Source organism: Delphinapterus leucas, unplaced genomic scaffold, assembly GCF_059928025.1.
Source record: "Delphinapterus leucas isolate spDelLeu-1000000601 "Yukka" unplaced genomic scaffold, BTC_Dleu_Yukka2 spDelLeu_asBTCV2_sq25, whole genome shotgun sequence".
Taxonomy (NCBI): domain Eukaryota; kingdom Metazoa; phylum Chordata; class Mammalia; order Artiodactyla; family Monodontidae; genus Delphinapterus; species Delphinapterus leucas.
Genome location: NW_028322234.1, coordinates 8,963,836 through 8,984,021, shown reverse-complemented (window position 1 = coordinate 8,984,021; position 20,186 = coordinate 8,963,836). Strand labels below are relative to the sequence as shown.

At 41.9% G+C, this 20,186-nt stretch overlaps 1 protein-coding gene and 1 pseudogene across 1 annotated transcript; both read right to left on the bottom strand.

Moving 5' to 3' along the window:
• Window positions 1-707: 707 nt before the first annotated feature.
• Window positions 708-12,590, bottom strand: LOC111166594 (uncharacterized). Its single transcript, XM_022558428.3, has 4 exons — window positions 12,401-12,590; window positions 4,920-5,046; window positions 4,654-4,714; window positions 708-3,973 (listed from the first exon to the last, which is right to left on the bottom strand). Exons 1-4 carry the CDS (start codon window positions 12,401-12,403, stop codon window positions 2,497-2,499), a joined length of 1,668 nt encoding a protein of 555 aa, XP_022414136.1. The 5' UTR covers window positions 12,404-12,590; the 3' UTR covers window positions 708-2,496.
• An 835-nt stretch (window positions 12,591-13,425) lies between these two features.
• LOC111166572 (ETS domain-containing protein Elk-4 pseudogene) lies at window positions 13,426-19,945 on the bottom strand (annotated as a pseudogene).
• Window positions 19,946-20,186: the final 241 nt, after the last annotated feature.

Genomic DNA, 20,186 nt, shown 5'->3' with positions numbered 1-20,186 from the left:
AAAGTGATTCAGTTGTATATGTACATATTCTTTTTTTTTTTAATTTATTTTTGGCTGCGTTGGGTCTTCCTTGCTGCGTGCAGGCTTTCTCTAGTTGCGGCAAGCAGGGCTACTCTTCATTGTGGTGTGCGGGCTTCTCTTATTGCTGAGCAGGGCTCTAGGCGTGTGGGCTCAGTAGTTGTGGCTCATGGGCTCTAGAGCACAGGCTCAGTAGTTGTGGTGCACAGGCTTAGGTGCTCCACGGGATGTTGGATCTTCCCAGGCCAGGGCTCGAACCCACGTCCCCTGAATTGGCAGGCGGATTCTTAACCACTGCCCCACCAGGGAAGCCTGACTGTAATAATTCTTAATTGAATTCATTTTGCCCCAGTATTTGACTAGAGGTATGATCTTGTGGTCACTGACAAGACAGCACTGAAAAAAACCCAAGATTAAACTTTTGCAGATGAGTAAGAAATTAGATCCATGACAAAACTGTAACTAAAAATAAGAAAATGGCCTGAGGATAAAGTAGTTGACCTTCTATTCACAGGATAAAAATTCACAGACTCATATTGTATAATGATCAAATGAAGAAAGCTGCAAGTTTTTCTGAATATTTATAAAATGGGTACTTCAATATATTCTTTGAGGAAATGAAAAACAACATGTGTTAGCTAACGAAAGCATCAAAGAGTTGGTAAAATATTTGAAACGACTACAAAAACTTTAACAAAAAAATTCAGTTTTAATTATATAAAATAAAATAAAAAACATATTGAGGGGTTATATTCAGCCACAATTAACAGGAAAAACCCACCATCTTCCTGACGGAAGGTGCTTATTCTCACATGTAAACAATGGGTCAAGGAAGCCACTGTACAACGCAGCAGAGAAACAAACTCCCATGTCATTCTTTTTGGTGGCACCATTGTGAATGCTATGGTGAGTCAGGAATACATACTCACTAGCACTATTAACAGCACAAAGTGTTTCCTACACAAATTAGACATTATGAAGATATAATCCAGAGAAGAGTGGAATCAGAGAATATTCCCAACCATAAAACACTGGAATACTTTGACAGTGGACACAAGAGGCCTTACAGAAAAAATTCAAACTCTGATGCATCTCTGATGTGGAAGGTATGAAGACAGCAGGGGAAACTATATATCCATAAAAATGGAAGTCAAACATTTGTTGGTGGTGTTAACAATACTCTTGACTATAAGGACAGAGTCTGAAAAATAAGCTGGAAGATGGTGTCATTGAAGCTCCTATGAATCTGCCTCTCTCCCAATGTGGGGATTCCAGTATCTGAAGAATATCTTCTTTGTACCTGCTTTTAAATCACACACAGGTGAGCTATTGGTGAATGCTGATATGGAACGAAAAAGGGGATGGATTATGGAAAGTCTAGATCTTAATATTACTCACAGGCAAGATATCTCCAACTCTATAAATTTTTTGTATTAGCACAAGTCTCATAGTTTATTCACCAAATACCAGTCAGAAGGAAATACAAAGCATAATTTACATGAAACTATACTTTTTGACATCCTTCCCATACATAAAATTTATTCCAAGTGTTTAGTATAATGGAAAATGAAAAAAGGTTCCTATACTCACCACCACCAAAAAGTACCTTTCTCAGTGAAAAGAGCACTATATATAATAGATTATGAATATCCAGGAACTGCCACACAAAGCTACTAGGCATAACCCAACAAATACCAAACTGCCATTTTGCAATGGCTCATTAACTGAGAATGAATAGAACATTATAAAAATTTAAGACTAACTGCATATTAGAAATGCACTTGCGGACTTCCCTGGCAATCCAGTGCTTAAGACTCTGTGCTCCCACTGCAGGGGGTGCAGGTTCGATCACTGGTAAGGGGACTAAGATCCCACATGACACATGGCACAGCCAAAAAAAAAAAAAAAAGGAAAAAAAAGAAATACACTTAAGTTCACCCATGGATCCAACAGGGTTAAAATGGAAAGAAAAATAATCATTATCTGATTAAAGGAAAAATCACTACCTTTAAATCTTATGTACTATTGTTGAAAGACAATGTACACAATTACCTCACATTAATATTCATTTCTAAAATTAGGAGAAATCCACTGTTCAAGGATACACTTGAAGAAAGATCCTTACTAAACACAACATATTTATAAAACTTTTAAAAAAACTCTTTCATATTGAAGGTTTTCTGGAACATTAGGCATGGAGTACTTTCCATTAAGTTATCTCATGTTATTTACATTTATACTTCTTCTTCATGGGAATTCTCATACATGATGTTGGCCAACTGAAGTTGTTACCCAGGCTGTTTACAAATGCAGTTTTATCTAGGGAATCCTTTCATCCTTTTAAACTACTGAGATCAGAGAAGCCTTTCCCATTCTCCACACTTTATATGTTTTCTATGCAGTGTGCAGTCTCACGTGTCTTCAAATGATTGAGAGATAAATGAAGGCCTTCCCACATTCCTGACATTGATAGGTTTTCTATCCAGTGTGAATTCTTTCATGCACTTGAACATAAGTGGAATGGAAGGTTTTCCCACATATTTTACATTCATAGGGTTTTTCTCCAGTATGGGTTCTTTCATGAACTTTGAAACCTTTTTTTGAACTAAAACATTTACCACATTGTTTACATTGATAAGGTTTCTCTCCAGTGTGACTCCTTTCATGGGTTCGAAGAGAACTGTGGTATCTGTAGGCTTTCTCACAGTGTTTACATTGATATGGTTTCTCTCCTGTGTGAATTCTTTCATGTGTTTGAAGGCTTTCATTACAACTAAAGGCTTTTCCACATTGTTTACATACATAGGGTTTCTCTCCAGTGTGAGTTCTTCTGTGTACTCGTAAGGAACAGTAGTAACTAAAGGCTTTGCCACATTGTTTACATTGATACGGTTTCTCTCCACTGTGAATCCTTTCATGTATTTTAAGAGAACTGGGATTAATGAATACTCTCTCACATTTTTTACATTTATAAGGCCCATCTCTAGTGTGTGTTATCATATGTTTTCGAAAGGTTTTTTGCCATGTGAAGGCTTTCCCACATTCTTTACACTTATAGGGCTTTTCTCCAGTGTGGATTCTTTCATGATTTCGAAGAGAACTGGCAGTACTCAGTACTTTAGAACATGTTTTACATACATACAGTGTCTCTCCTGTGTGATTTCTTTTGTGTATTTGGAAGGAACTGAAATAATTAAAGGCTTTACCACACTGCTTACATTCATAGGGTTTCTCTCCTCTGTGAATTCTTTCATGTATTTGAATAGTTTCAGGACTTTTAAAGGCTTTTCCACATTGTTTACATTGATAGGGTTTCTCTCCGTTGTGACTCCTTTCATGCATTCGAAGACAACTGGGATAAATGAATGCTTTCTCACATTTCTTACATTTATAAAATCCATCTCCAGTGTGTGTTACCATGTGTTGTCGAAAGCTTGTTTCCCACGTGAAGGCCTTCCCACATTCCTTACATTCATATGGTTTTTTCCCAGTGTGATTACTTTCATGTATTTGGAAACGTTTTTGAGCACTGAATCTTTTACCACATTGCTTGCATTCATAGGGTTTCTCTCCACTGTGAATTCTTTTATGTGTTCGGAAGGATTTCTGATATGGAAATGCTTTTCCACATTGCTTACATTCATAGGGTTTCTCTCCAGTGTGACTCCTTTCATGCATTCGAAGAGAACCAGGATAAATGAATGCTTTCCCACATTCTTTACATTTATATGGCTTTACACCGTATTTTTGATACTCTCGTGTTTTGTGTTCAATGTGACATCTCATGTGTCTATTAAGGGATGAATGATCCATGAAGACTGTTCCACATGCACTGCATTCACATGGTTTTAATCCAGGAGTTTTCTTGTTCAGATTGATAGTTGGAATAAGCTTGAAATTTTCTCCACATAAACTAATGTCTTTACTTTTACACAATCTCTCTACCATAAAAGTTCTGTAATAAATGAGAATATTATTAATGACTTCTTCATTAATCATTTTACATTTATTATATTTATTATGAATTATAGGAACTGGTTTTCTATCATGTGTGAACTGTTAGAAATTGAATATACTGAATGTTCTCAATGGGACCTCACACTTTCTATTAAAAAGTGATATTCAAGTGTAGGTTTTATTGTTAATGACTGCAAGTGAACTATTTTGCAAAAACTAAATATTTATATCCCATTTAAGAAAATATTTTTGGGAAACATTTTCTAAGAATAACTCAATTTGGGGCTTCCCTGGTGGTGTAGTGGTTAAGAATCCACCTCCCAATGCAGGGGACACAGGTTCAAGCGCTGGCCTGGGAAGATCCCACACGCCGTGCAGCAACTAAGCCCAGGTTCCACAACTACTGAAGCCCGTGAGCCTAGAGCCCGTGCTCTGCAACAAGAGAAGCCACCACAGTGAGAAGCCCGCGCAGTGCAACCAAGAGCAGCCCCTATTCGCTGCAACTAGAGAAAGCCTGCACATAGCAATGAAGACCCAACACAGCCAAAAAAAAATTAAAAAAAAAACAAAAACCTCAATTTGAAGGCGAGGTTATTTATTATGTTGCTTCTTTTAAATTTTTCATAATGTTACTGCAATTCTCACGAGACAGTGCTTTGTATTTTAAGTGTGACTCACCTTAATTTTCTCCCCTGGTTTTTGTACTGATCTTCAATGTCATGATATTCCCGTTTTGCTCCTGAAATGCAGACCCAGAAAAATGATCCCAAAGTACTATAAATTATAGAAAAATTATTAGATTCTAGGTCCAGGATGAGCTCTGACCATTTCTAGTTTCTTTACCAATGTCTTCCCTTGCCACGTTCCACATCTTGGAACAATATTGACAGGTAAGAAATACTTCTTCTCTAATTGACAAAGTTAGGGAATTTCTTCATTCTTACCGACTGCAGCCAGATTCCTTAAGGTTTCCTGCATCACATCTCTGTAGAGTTTCCTCTGTGAAGGACCCAATAAAGCCCACTCCTCCAGTGTGAAGTCCACAGCCACATCCTCTATGGTCACTGAGTCCTAAAATACCGAAAATATGTGTACACCGAGACGCATGAGATTGACAGAACTAGACATCCACACTTCATTTATAGGAAGTTTACGTATGATTCTGTTATTTACAAAGTTATTCTATGACTTGATCATGAGAAACTTACTCTCCACACTTCCTCAATAATTTAGCAGCATCATGAAGAAATGAAAATTATTTACACATTATCACTTATATCACAATGGCAGAGCCCAGAGAATGCAGGGAAATGACAGAAATACTGTAGAAATAAAACAAATATCATTTTAAGAACATCAATTTCTTGTGAAAAAAATTCTTTCATCTTCTTCCTATGATGCTCCATTTACAGCATTTCATAAGGCAGAGAGGATCAAGACTCATGAGGCTTCAATGAATAGAAACACTGTCAAGAACTGGAAGCTTTTTCCTAGTCCCATCATCTAACATCAGAGTCCAGGTGCCTGGAGAAATCGAACTTTTAACAAATCCCAGCTGGCCACATTCTCCCAAAGTCCTCCAGGCCTTTAAAGAAATCAGATGCAGACGCCTGAATATATTCTTCTGGGGAACCATTGCCTTCTACTTGTGTAACAATTAGCAAAGACTCTATTTTTCCTTTCTCTCTATATATAATTTGATGCAGCTAGAATATTTGAAACTTAGAGCTCACTCACGAGGAAGAAACAATATTATATTAGACCACAAAATCCCTATACTCATGTGCCTCAGGGCTGCTTCCAGCCAAATTTTAGAACACACAGTGCAATTACATGCCAGAAAAACTCTTCTCATCACACCCTAACAGTATACCCTGGGCCTTACTGTCCTTAAGGAACAGTTTAAGAGCTACAGTTTGCAAGGGGGTTCACTGAGGTCCATAATAGTGTGATGGTGAATTTTCCCATGATTAGAAAATATGTATAGGTTTCATCAGTGGTTTTCTCCAACACAACATAAAGTCTCCATTCTGCAATTTCAGCTACAAGTGTTGGGCATGCAGCCACACTGGCTACTGCCAGGTGAAAATCTAGTTCTGGGATTTATGAATTTAGAAGCTGTGATTCTTAATCTCACAAGAAGAGAATTTAAAAGCTTGAAATAAACAAGTCCTCCCAGAGACATAAGAGCACTGACTTCAAAGGCAAACCACTGTCCTAAAACTGGAAAAAAGAAAAGATGTTTCTTAAATATGACCCAAATATTCAGTTCTTAACGCCTATACCCAAAAGAATCTGATTCACAAGAGTCTAACAAAAAGACCAAAAAGAACTAAAAGATACAACACAATATTTATGAAGCCTGGCATGCCCTTCTTTAACACAAAACTTAAGATACACATAATGAAATTAACTAAAGGAAAAGAAAGAAATAGAACATGTAAGTAACAAAGAGTTTTCTAAAATTAATGATAGACAATACCTATAGGTTCACGAAGCTCAGTGAACAGAAAACATGAAAACACAGAAATGGAGATCAAAGTATATCATATTCAAACTAGGGAAAAAACAAAGAGAATACACTGTAAGAAGCTAGAGAGAAAAATGTAAAATGCAAAAGTCATAAACTCTTGGAAAATATCACAGAACAAAATCTAGGTCACCTTGGGTTTGGTAACAAATTATCAAATATAACAACAATCACAAGATTTATAAAAGGAAAAAAAAGTATAATTTCACTTCATTAAAATGAAAAATGCTTCTTTCAAGAGAAAGTGTAAAGAGAGTGAAAATCACAGAATAGGAGAAAATCCTTACAAAACACATACATGATAAATGACTGGTATTCAAAATATCTAAAGTATTATTGTCAAAGTAAGAAGACAAACCACCAATGAAAAATTGGCCGAATATCTAACAAACAGCTTCCCAAAGAAGACATACAGAAGGGAAACAGGAAATATGAAAATGTGCTCAACGTCAAATGTCAATGGGAAATTGCAAATGAAACAATGAGATATCACTACACACTTATTTAACGGCTAAAATGCAAAACACTCAGAACAACAAATATTGGTGAACAGGTGAAGAAAATCCTCATTCATTGCTGGGGGAAATGGAATTTGGTAGCCCTACAGTGGAAGACAGGAGCTTTCTTTCAAAACACTACATACTGAGTAAGATCCAGCAATCACACTCCTTGCTATCTGTCCAAATGGCTTCAACTCTTATAGCTCTTAGGTTCACATGAAACCCATACACGAATACCTGTAGGGGCTTTATTCATAACTGGCATAAGTCAGAGGTAAGCAAGATATCTTTCAAGAGTCAAATAATGAGCGGTATAGCCATACGATGAAATACTGTTCACTAATGAAAAGAAATGAGGTAGAGCTATGAAAACACATGGAGGAAGCATAAAAGTATATTGCTAAGTGAAAGAACCCAATCTGACAAAGCTATATACTACATGATTCCAAGTATATGACATTCTGGAAAAGACAAAAGCATGAGACAGGAAAATGATCTTTGGTTCTGGAGGATTTCGGGATTAGAGGAAGAGATAAATCAATCTCTGAAGCAGAGAGGAAGTTTAGGAAAGTAAAATTACACTATATGTGCAGAAATGATTAATACACGTTATTATACATTTGCAAAATCCATACATTATGCAACACAAAAAGTCAACGCTAATGTCACCTGCCCACTTTAATGCATCAGTATTGGTTGAGCAATTGTAACAAATGGACCAGTCACACAAGATTTAAAGAATAATGACTACTGTGTGGATGCCGAGGCATTATTTGGGAACTCTCTGTAATTTCTGATCAGCTTCCTAGTAAACCTAAAAAAAGCTTAAGTCTATTTTAAAAAAAGAGCACTGACTCATTACAACTCATCCTGATGACTGCCTGATGTTTGGTTAGGTGTGGCAACAGTTGGTTTTGGTTCTTCATCAAGGCTGTCTCAACTAAGGGATGAAGGGCAGCAACTCTCCACTGAGCTCCATCATATTCCAGGGTGTACTATCATCTTTAGTCTATTCACTCCCCAGAGCTGTGCATTCAGTGAATCCCAGGCAGCTACCCAGGGAACCAAGGTGTTGGAGAGGGTGGCTCCAACAGCACCACAGCATCTTTCAAAGGACTGAAGAAAGAAATGTCATCTCTCCAAGGGAGCATAAGCCCAACGGCCAAGGTTTGGCTCCATCGTATCACAAGTAGGTGTCAGTGGCCGAGCTGAGCTCCTAGGGTGCTGTTTCCAGTACCAAAGCCATAATAGGCACCTGAGTGGAGTCCTCTGTTTGTAAGAGATCCCAGTATGGGGGGATAATTGCAGCTTTAATGGCATATTAATGTGAGGCCTAGGACAGTGCCTTGCATCAGAAGCCTATGGCCAACTTAAGGCCCTCCTCAGAGAGCCTCCCATCACTGCTCGCAGGGCTAGAGGCCTCCTCATGACACTGATTGCTTTACAGAGCTTAAGAAACCCGAGTTCAAGTTGGGTTTGAACAAATCCCTTTGCTGTGCCAAGCTGAGACGGTGAGTGTTGTCGGCCGTAACCGAGAGGCTAAGAATCTTTGTTGCAACAGATGCAGGGGCAACAGCCTCAGAGTTACTCAAAAGTTTTGGTGAGCCTTCTGGAATCTCACCACTTACAGGCTGCCTTTCCCTGTCTCTTCTCTTTCACTTTCGCTGAAATAACGGCTCTTTTGAAAGTAGTGACTGTCTTTTGGGCTCACCTCATTCACAGGGTAATCATCCTCCTACTCCCCCAGTCCTCCCCTCAACACTAATGTCTGGGCAAACCCAGCCTCAGTCACACCTTCACTCTAAACACAGATAGGTTCCACCTCAGACATCAACCCAGGACCACTGGAAGGAGGGCCCCGTTCTCATATTCCTGCTCCCAAAGTACAAAAAACTGACGGAAACTTTCAACTCAGTATCCTCCCTGTATACAGCCCAGGCTTGGTGGGGTCAGCAGTGCAACACAGGGCAGCACAGGGCACAGGAAAATCTCCCCAGCAAACAGCAGCTCACAGAGCAGGAGCCTCCACACTTTCTTATCAGCCTGTCCAAGTAAGAGGCACGAGGGGAAAGGTAGGGGGTGAGGCTTAACTTTCAGTAGTGAAACAACAAATATGTGGGTCCCAAATAATCATTACTAGAATAAAAACTTTAAGAAAAACAGGCATTTGCACTGGATTGTTTTATATAAAAAAACACTAAAAAGATGATGAAGGCTTAATCAAAACTGGTTATCTGAGGGTGGCTGGCATTAAGAGCAGAGAAGTGGGGCAACATGTGGGCAGGGAGTCTCAATTTCTTCCCTTAGGAATTTAATTTTAACCATTCTATATAGAAAACCACTGCAAGATTTGATCCTTTAAACAGTGATGGATATAAAAGTGTAAACCACAAAAAAATGAAAACTCCCTTTCTAACTAAAGGCACACAGGATATTATAGGTTTTCTCTCCATTACAGTAAACGTTGGAGATATTTTCAGAAATAAGTGGCATATTACACTGTATTTTAGGTTTGCAATTAAGCCTTAAATGGACTAGGAATTTGAAAGATTGACATAAACTTTGAGGTGTTTTCCTCATATCAATTGAAATAGAATTTGTTTCTTCTTTTCTCCCACATCCATTAAAATAGAAATTCATTTGCTTTAGGAATACTAGAGGACTTTTAATTGTTAAAGTTCTCTAAGGACAGGCACTTACAAACACTGACCTAAAAATGGAAAAGCACCTGAGAACTTAAATGCACCCATTTCACGTCTTGAGGTTCTCTTGTCTAAATGAAACAAAAATCCTACTTGACCTCACAATTTTCTTGCCTTAGATGGTATTTGTTAATCAACATAGATTTTAAAAGCCCAAGTGTTAATGGAAAATAGAATCAAAGGGCTGTAATCTTGAATGGATAAAGGAATCCAAGAAAAGAAACACAAATATTGGAATCAAAACATACAAGCAGACTGTGTCCGTACAATTCGGAAGCCCATATTCAGAAAGTTGAACATCTTTACAGACTTGAGAGTCTAGATAAGCCCGGTTGAGATAAAACTCCTGTAAACAGTCAGTCCCTCACTGAGGGCAGGGACACCTGGGCAGCCACAGGAATAAACTCTGGGAGCTCCACAAACCCTCCCCAGTCCTGTAAGCAGGGAAGCTCTCCCTACCCCAGGCTTCCATTATCACAAGTCAGGAAACTCTAAGCCTGATTCAGGTTAAGGTTCTGATCCAAATGGACTCCCATATTCATAAACCCTTTGTCCACGAGACAGAACACCTCATCCTCACAGACTTCTCAATGGGCACAAATTACACTCTGAGTGCACCTATTATCATGGAGGGACCACTCAAATATAACATTTAAAATGCCTAGGCTAGGGCTTTCCTGGTGGCGCAGTGGTTGAGAGTCCGCCAGCCGATGCAGGGGACACGGGTTCACGCCCCGGTCCGGGAAGATGCCACATGCCGCAGAGCGGCTGGGCCCGTGAGCCATAGCCGCTGAGCCTGCGCGTCCGGAGCCTGTGCTCTGCAACAAGAGAGGCCACAACAGTGAGAGGCCCGAGTACCGCAAAAAAAAAAAAAAAAAAAAAAAAAATGCCTAGGCTAAAGGAAATCACAAGTACCACCCTGAAAGGGCAACATCCCTACACCCTTGTGAACTTGCACCCCCAGATTTCAGGGCTCTGCAGCTTCTCACAGTATAAGGACTACCATTGGTGGGTGTGAGCAGGTAGGATTGGGCAGGAGGAGGATGTCCAGGAAGATCCACTTCCCTGTGCAGGCTCAAAGGGGGCCTTAGTTTGAAGATACTGACTTCAGGCTCTGCTCCCCACTACAGGCGCTCTCAACCACTACTGATATTTTATGTAAGATACCCAGAAAGGCAAATATATAGAATCAGAAAATAGATTAGTGATTTCCTAGGCCTCGGGATGAGAAGGGAAAGGTACTGCTAATGGACATGAGGTTCATTTTGGGAGTGATGGAAATGTCTTAAAATTAGTGTGGTGACAGTAGAACAAGTCTTTAAATATGGTAAGCACCAGTGATCATTTAAATACAGAAACCCTGTTTGGACAATTCAGCAAAATCACTCAAACCCAGTGTGTATGTGGAAATGAGAGAAGAAAATTCTCAGCCACTTTTATTAATTCACCCAGAAAACCCCAAGTGATCTATTCCTTTCAGGAAAAATATGTCAGTCATTTATTATTTCCAAGGCAAATTTAATTAGTACGTAAGTAATCACACTTGAATACTTTTTGTCTCCAAGTCTAAATCCTGACATTTCATTTGAAATCAACCAACAGTAAAGGAGACTCCAAAAGAACTCACCTTACTCAGGGAATTAAAAAAGTGAAACAAAAATTCTTAACAACTGGAATGTAATACTGAAAATTTTTTTCCCCCTGAAATTCAACTCTCTTACCTCTTTGGAAATATTTTACATGGTCTTTCAAGCTCTATTAATTAAATACATTTTACACTATTGAAAAGAAAAACTTAAATAAGTGAATAAATCTTTTGAAGGGGACTAACCCAGGGACGGGCAGTGGTCATAGCACAGATCGTCCAGAAAAGTTTCATAAAAAACCTCGACAAAAGGACTTCCCATAGGATGTCTCTTCCCAGAAAAAAAACGGGGAGGAGAATTTCATACACCTACTTCCAAGTAGTTATTCTTGGCTTCCCGCTCCTGTAAAATATACACAGACCGCCCCCCTTCCCAATGCAATCCACGACTCTGCGCAAATAGTAAAAACAATTAAAATATTGGGTTTGTATGAAATGGACCACGGAAGATGAACAGTTGACAGACGATGTGAATCGGAGAGGGGAAACTGACGTTGTGAAGACGAGGAATAACATGGAAATGTAATGATTTACTACAAGCCCTACAAAGAGCTACTCTGCTGGGCCGGGGTCTTTGATTTGAGACTTTGCTTCCCAAACATTTGGAAAACTCAGAGGAAAACGGGTGCCCCCTGGGCAGCAAGGAGGGTCTGGGACCCGTCAGGGAACAGATAATCCCAGGACCGAATCCTGGAGAACGAGTCACGATTGTCACCTGAAGACGGCGCCCGAGTTCACCACACAATCCGGGAGAGAAGGAAGAGGGGCTGCTGGCGCAGAGCCGCGCGGAGAGACGCCGGGGCGGAAGTTCCTGCACGAAGTGACAGAACAGGACGCCTGGGGTCCTGACAGGGCAGGACGATTGGGCTGCCGGGCCAATCCCCACGCTGCGAGCCGGAGGGGACAGAGGTACGAGCGGCGCCGCAGGCCCCGCGTATCCGTAGACTACGGCGTGGAGCGCTAGGAGGCCGTGTCGAAAAGATGGCCGGCTTCGGCCGGTTTCGACCAGTCCCTCCGCGGCGGCCGCAGCCTGGGGCACCACACTCACCATTTCGAGGTTTCCTGAGTCTGAGTCCTTCCTAACGACTCCAAAGACCCGTGCAGATACGTGACATGGAGGGCTCTCCAGGGGTAGTCAACCGCACACAGCCAGCGGCTCTAGGCGCAATTGGAGAAAGAAATGACGTCCACGCCGGTGCAGAGCATCGCCCCACCCACCTGCCTCAGCGCCATCCCGGTTGGACAGATTTCCAATACCCCGCCCCCTCGTGCCTGAGTGACAACCTGCGGGAGGAAGCCTGACTCAGCTGAATCACTTAGCGCCGCTGGGATTGAATCTGTCCTCGCCTGGCACTTAAAGTTTGTAACAGAACTTTTCCCTGGCCTGGGATTCCCTGGCATGGAACCGTGCTTCTTGTTAAGAAAGGCAGACACTTAGATGTGAACTCACCGTTTGTAATAAAGAGGCTGGCTCCAGTTTCATCTTTGCGTCTTGACAGCGCTGAGCCTTCCACCCATCCCTCCCCATCCCCACTCAGGTACTTAAGCTGAATAATCCCAGAGCACTTGGCTTTGGTAGGAGGTCTGAATCACTCAGTCCTAGCTGGGTGCCAGGACAAATCTCAGTCAAACCACAAGCTGTGAGGTGTGTGCATTGACTTCTCAGCTGTACATTTTACACTAGAAGGAAATTTATTTTAGATTAGTGTTCCCTGTGTGCCTATAAAACTTTGAAATGTCAACAGCTATAATATATATAAGGCAATTGTATTCCCATCTTCACTGATACAAGAAAAACAGTAAGTTGTACTTAACATTGGAGTGTACCTGGAAACTCTTCCTGCCCCCCACCCGCAGCTGTACTGAGGGATAACTGACTAATAAAACTGCATTTAACGATGACATGATGATCTGATACACTTATACTGTATAGTATAATTGAAATGTAGGAAGAGAGTGAATCTTTTTATTTTTTTGAGGGACTCCTAAATAAGCATTTTAATGGGAAATGGCAGAAATCACAATAGACTATTATCATTGTGGAAGTATCAATTGCACACTTTAAAAGTATTCTTGTTCGATGTCTGTCTGTTTCTTTATTCCTTGATTCTCTCATTCCACAAGTGCATAAGTTATTTTTTCTGTAGATCTGGGGAAAATGGGCCAGGGGTGGAAGGTCCATCCAGGCTAGACAGTGAACAGACCATGACTGTTCAGCACAGAAGGAAACTTGAAAAGTGTTTTAGCACCTTGAAGTCTGGCTGGACTTAGGGGAGCAACAGGGCTGAGAATACTCCAAAAGTAGATACTGGAGAGCAAGGGGCTCCAAGACAGTAAGATGGGTGTCTGTGAAAATAGTGCTGGCCTAAGAAAAGCTCTAGGGAGAGATGGGCTTAATATTATCGGTGGGCTTGTATCACTACTTGTGATCATGAGGGTTGGTGCCAGCTCTAACCCTTTGGGTTTTTTGGACCTTGATGAATTATTTTGTCCTTTTCTGGCAAAGCTGAATCCTGGTCTTTAGACTCCAGTGACAAGTTATCTGGAATTTCCATTGGCTGAGAAGCCACTAATTCCCTGTCTGCGTCCATGTCTGCGTCCATGTCTGGGTCCATGTCTGGGTTGGAACTCAGCGGTAGTGAAGGTGTTCTAGGAGGTTCCTGAAAACGGCAAACGGACGAAATAGGAGGTGTGGTGGTAAAAGCAGCAGTTGTGCTGGATGCAGAAGTTGGTGTTTCTAGGGAAGGCAGTTTGGGGGAATATAAACTCTCCAACGCTTGGATAGTTTCCTTGGAAGATGGAGAAATACTTGGGTCAGTTGAATTGACGGCAGCAAGAGTTTCTGCTGGTGGCTTTTTGGAAGGTGTTACAAATTTGATAACAGAGGGGATTTTTTTCTCTGCAAATTTCTCAGCTGGATTCTCAACCTTTATAGATTTGAAAAGCTTCCTATTGGAGGAGTTCAAAGATTTAAGGGTAAATGAAGAATATAAGCCAGAGTGTCTGTAGTCACTGCAGCTAGGGGACTTGGCACCAGGCTGCGGTGGCTTCTTTTTCCCTCCATTCTCCTCATCTATGGATCTCTCGCTGCTGACTTCACTGATGCGTAAAGCTTCAGTCTCCCTCAAGCCTGCCCACTGGCATAAGAACCGTATTCAGAATCTCTGGGTGCGAGACAAACTTGTACACAAACTTCTGACCCCTCACGTTTTCAATGATATTCTTCATATAATAGTATCTGAGGGATCGGCTGTGTTTGTCATAATTCATGTTAAGCTTGTTCTTTTGAATCCCTCAGAGACGAGCCACCTCTTCTGCCTGCAAATGCTTGAACTCCCCATCATTAGAAGTCCAGCAGATCATGTGATCGTTCTGAGGCTCCTTTAGGAGCTGAAGGAGGAACTGCCACAGGGTGATGGCATTGTTAACAGCAATGAAGGAGGCCACTTTCGAGGCTGCCTCAGGGTCTCTGCCTCAAACATCATGCTTCTCTCCACCGGCCACCTCCTAACATTGAGAACTCAAGGACAGTGAGGCAGCCACTGACACCCCCGTGGTGGAGCCAGATATAAGACTTTAATTTATTTAAGAAAATGAATATCCTCTTAAATGACATTAAACACACAAAAAAACAGCATCACAAATATTTGTAGGCCATATCAGTTGGAAGTCTCAACCTCAGTTAACAATGTCAATACTCAAGCCCACATCATATATATATATAACTTGTAATGGTTACAAAACTGAAGATGAACCATATCCATATTTTATCTTTATGGTGAATCTTTACTAATAATCAAGGAAAGCAGGACTTTCTATATTGCTACCCTCTATTTACTTACACAAGAAAGCAGATCCTGAAACAGTGTTTAAGGTGTATTATGTGGTGGAAATACAAGTGATCAAAAGTGACATCTTCATTTACTGAGGCAGACTTTGATATAAGAAGAGGGATGTGATAGGACCATAAAATGTAGAGTTGGAGATATCCTCCCTGAAGGTTAAATCAGGAACTAGGTATTCCAGAATTCATCCCCTTTATGGTTCCATGGTAGAATTCACCAATAGCCTCTTTTGCATGAGATTTGGAAAGCTGATGTGAAGAAGGCGTTAGTCAGATTTCTGAGCCATCATACAGATAGAGACAGATACATCAGAGTCAAGGACACCATCTTCCAGCTTATTTTTCAGATTCTTTGCTTTCCTGATTAAGAGTATTCTCAGGGGCTTACCTGGTGGTGCGTGGTTGAGAGTCCGCCTGCCGATGCAGGGGACACGGGTTCGTGCCCCGGTCCGGGAGGATCCCACACGCCGCGGAGCGGCTGGGCCCGTGAGCCATGGCCGCTGAGCCAGCGTGTCGGGAGCCTGTGCTCCATAACAGGAGAGGCCACAGCAGTGAGAGGCCCGCGTACCGCAAAAAAAAAAAAAAAAAAAGAGTATTCTCAAACCCACCAATGATTTATTTGACTCCATTTTCATAGAGGTGTAGCTTTCCACTGATGTCTTTATAAGATCCATATGAACAATCCATTGGGATTTAGATTTTTCTGTAAGGCCTTTTGTGTCCAACAGGAAACTATTCAGACTTTACTGCTTGGGAATATTCTCCGATTCTCTTCTACTTTACATTCACATAAGTCTTAATTGCATAGGAAACACCTTATTCTGTCAATAGTGCTAATGAGCATGTTTTCTTTTTTTAAATTTATTTATTTAATTTATTTATTTTTGGCTGCATTGGGTCTTCGTTGATGTGCGCGGGCTTTCTCTAGTTGAAGCCAGTGGGGACTACTCTTGGTTGCGGGCTTCTTGTTGCTGTGGCTTCTCTTGTTGCTAGGCGCGTGGGCTTCAGTAGTTGTGGCGTGCGGGCTCTAGAGCACAGGCTCAGTAGTTGTGGCACATGGGCTTAGTTACTCTGCAGCATGTGGGATCTTCCCAGACCAGGGCTTGAACCCGTGTCCCCTGCATTGGCAGGAAGATTCTTAACCACTGCGCCACCAGGCAAGTCCCTAAAGCTAATATTTTTAATGATGGACGGTTGGATGCTTTCACCTGAAGATAAGGAACACAACAAGGATATCTGGTCTTGCCACTTCTACTTGAGAATGTACTGGAGATTTTAGCCAAAACCGTTATACAAGAAAAGGCAATAAAACACCTAAAGATTGGTTAGGAAGATGTAAAATTATTTCTACTTCCAGATTGGCTATCTTCTATTCAGATAAATGTAAAGAATCTAGTTTAAAAAAACAAAACAGGGGCTTCCCTGGTGGCGCAGTGGTTGAGAGTCCGCCTGCTGATGCAGGGGACACGGGTTCATGCCCCGGTCCGGGAAGATCCCACATGCCGCGAAGCGGCTGGGCCCGTGAGCCATGGCTGCTGAGCCTGCGCGCCTGGAGCCTGTGCTCCGCAGCGGGAGAGGCCACAACAGTGAGAGGCCCTCGTACCGCAAAAATAATAATAATAATAATAATAAATTAAAAAAAAAATCAGTGGTGGTCAGTAGCAGTGTGCCTGGGAGCAGAGGCCTGAGGTCAGTGTCTCCAAGTACTGTGTCCTGGGTTAGAGCTTATGCATTTGGGAGCTTATTTTAGTCACAGCCTTAAACTGAGTCCTGCTGAGTTTTCTCACTGTGGGAATGGAATTCTGAGAAAGGGAGTGGTTCCATTATTACCCAGAGAGAGGAGGGAGAGAGTTTATTCCTGTGGCTGCTCAGCTGGCCCCTACCCTCCTCCACCAGGGACCGACCTGGTCCAGCGGTTCTGTCTCAACCAGGAGAGCCTAGCGTGTGTTAAACTTTCTGAACGTGGCTCCTTTTGTCCTGTGGGTTGCTGGCTACTTATCTGTACTGATTCCAATATTTGTGTTTCCTTCTTTGGATTCTTTTATCCATTGAATAGTGCAGCCATTTGGCTCTAGTTTCCCTTAGTACTATATAATTAATTCCCAGTGTGAGAAATAACATTTTTGGTTTGGGGGGGCTTAAAAATCTAGGTTGATTGAGAGAAATGATGTCAGCAAGGCAAGAAAATTGTGGAACTAAATAGAATTTTTGTTCCTTTTAGGCAAGAGAACCTCAAGATGTGAGATGAATGTTTAAGTTTTCAGGTACATGTTTGATTTTCAGATCAATGTTTGTATATGCATGTCCCTAGGGAACATTGAAATTTAAAAGGCTAGAGCAATTGATTTCCTTTTTTAATTGATGTGAGGAAAACTATTCAAAGCTTATGTAAATCTTTGAAAATCCTGCTACGTTTAAGGAGCTAAACCCAAGCCTCTACTGCATTATAATATTCTACTTATTCCTGAAAATAACCCCCATGAAAGATAGAGTGGAAGGATAAGCCAGGATGTACCTTGTCATTTTAGTTAGCAGAGATTTGAAATTTTTCCTTTCCTGAAAAATTTATGGTTTATACTTTAGTAATTGTGTTTAAAGGAATTAAATCTTAGAATGGTTTTTTATATACAAAGGGTGAGAAATATCAGTAAATAGTAAATCATTGTATATATAAATTTTCCTGTTTATTTCAAAGTAACTCTGTAAGATAGGAAATTCTATTTCTAAATTGTAACTCACCACCAACCCTGGTTTCCTTCAGCACTGTTACTCCAGCCACCTCCAACATACACTTTTGATTATTTATTGAGCCTCCTGTGTTTTTTTATATAAGAACAGGCAATTGGGAATGCATATATTTGTTGCCCACCTTTGTCTTTGTAATGAGTACTTGGAATCTGCAAAGTTGATGTTTGCTGACAGCTTACCACCCCAATCCCCCCCACCCCCCCCACCCATCTCTCCCTCTTCCCCTTGTGTCCCCACCTGGACAAGCTGTTAAGAAAGTCCTGGGGCTCCCTCCTCTGGCACTGGCTTCAGATACCAACTGCACAAGCAGAACTCTTTCCCTGCCCTCACCCCCCCTCAAAGATTTTTTCCTTGCTCAAACTATTAAAGTTTGAGCCTGATTAACAGGCTCCTGAACCTCCTAGGCCTATTTGTGTAGTTCTTTGTAAATCCATTTTTAGTAAGAACCCTGCTTTGTCAGTTGAACCAGAATCCCCCTACCCCCCATATCTGATCGCATTTCCCCACTTTCATCACCCCTCAAGTGATGTGTGATCACCCTGGCATGTCTTCAGTACAATCCTGTTAGATCCGTTTAGTCAGAACCCCCTAACTCCTGACTATTTCTTTTAATATTCCATCCCCACCTTGACGTCTGGCCATGAATTCCCACTCGCCCATACTGTATTCAGTGTTGAGCCCAAACTCATTTTTCACCCCCTGTGAAATCCCATTGCAGTGGTCTCTATACCTGTCACAGTGGTTCTGGGTAAAATTTGCTTTACCCTCTTTGGCAAGTGTCATTGAATATTTTTTCTTTAACACCCCCTAGCCATGATAAAAACCCAGGCCAGGATCCTTTCCTTGCTTGCTGAAGCCATTTCAGAGCTGCTTGAGAGGCGGTTCCTGCTCTCTTCTGAGACTCCAATTGTGTCATAAGCCTCATCCTACCCTGTGTGTGTGTGTGTGTGTGTGTGTGTGTGTGTGTGTGTGTATGATATACCAGCATCAGTCTCAACATGGGAACCACACCTCTGCAGATAACCATAACAGTTGGTGCCGTAAGCGGCATGTTCAGACATGACCACCACTCATGGGTCTGTCTGTCTTCTCTTGCTGTGACTCGCTCACCTGCTCTGCTGTCTGATGGCGGCCGGCACTGTGGGCTGCTGGGTGCTAGGGAGCTTGTGCTGTGAGCTGTGCTGCCCTGTTCCATTGTTAACCCCACCAGGACTCAGTTCTATGATCAGCTGACCAGTGTTGAAAGTTTCAAGAATTCCTAAGCCTTTGGGAGCAGGAATATGGGGTTGGGGCTCTTGAAGGAATCCTGGGTTGATGTCTGTGCCAGTGTATATCTGTGTGTTAGAGAGAAACTGTGACAGAGGCTGGGTTAGTCCCAGCGTACCCTGGAGGTGGTGGGAGAGAGGGACTATACCCTGTGCAAGAGGTGAGCCCATCAGGTCCTTGTTCCCGAAACAGCTGTCATTTAAAATGAGAAAGAGGGGCTTCCCTGGTGGTGCAGTGGTTAAGAATCTGCCTGCCAATGCAGGGGACACGGGTTCGAGCTCTGGTCTGGGAAGATCCCACGTGCCGCGGAGCAACTAAGCCCGTGCGCCACAACTACTGAGCCTGTGCTCTAGAGCCTGCGAGCCACAACTACTGAGCCCACGCGCCACAACTACTGAAGCCCGAGCGCCTAGAGCCCATGCTCCACAACAAGAGAAACCACTGCAATGAGAAGCCTGTGCACTGCAACAAAGAGTAGCCCCCGCTTGCCACAGCTAGAGAAAGCCCGTGCACAGCAATGAAGACCCAACACAGCCAAAAATAAATAAAATAAATAAATTTTAAAAAAATAAATGAGAACGAGAAGGGAGGGGAACGGCAGCCATTAGATGGCAGGCCAAGTCCATACTCCTTATACAGAGACTCACCAGGACCAAGTTCTTCTGTTGCTACTGCCCCTGCCTCTACTGCAGCTAAGATCCTGACAGTCCAAGTTATATTGGGGACAACACTCATGGCACCCCTGTGGAACAGCAAAGGGATTAGTTCAAACCTGACTTAAGCCTGGGGTCCTTAAATTCTATAAAGCAACCAGTTGTCATGGGGAAAGCTTCTAATCCCGGTGGTGTTGATATGAGGCCCTCTAGAGGAGAAAAATATATAAATACCAGGGTAGAAGGACACCCCTCCCCCAAGGTATACCCAGTGACACAAAAAACAAACAAGAGAGAGGGAATCAAAAAAAAAAAAAAAAAAA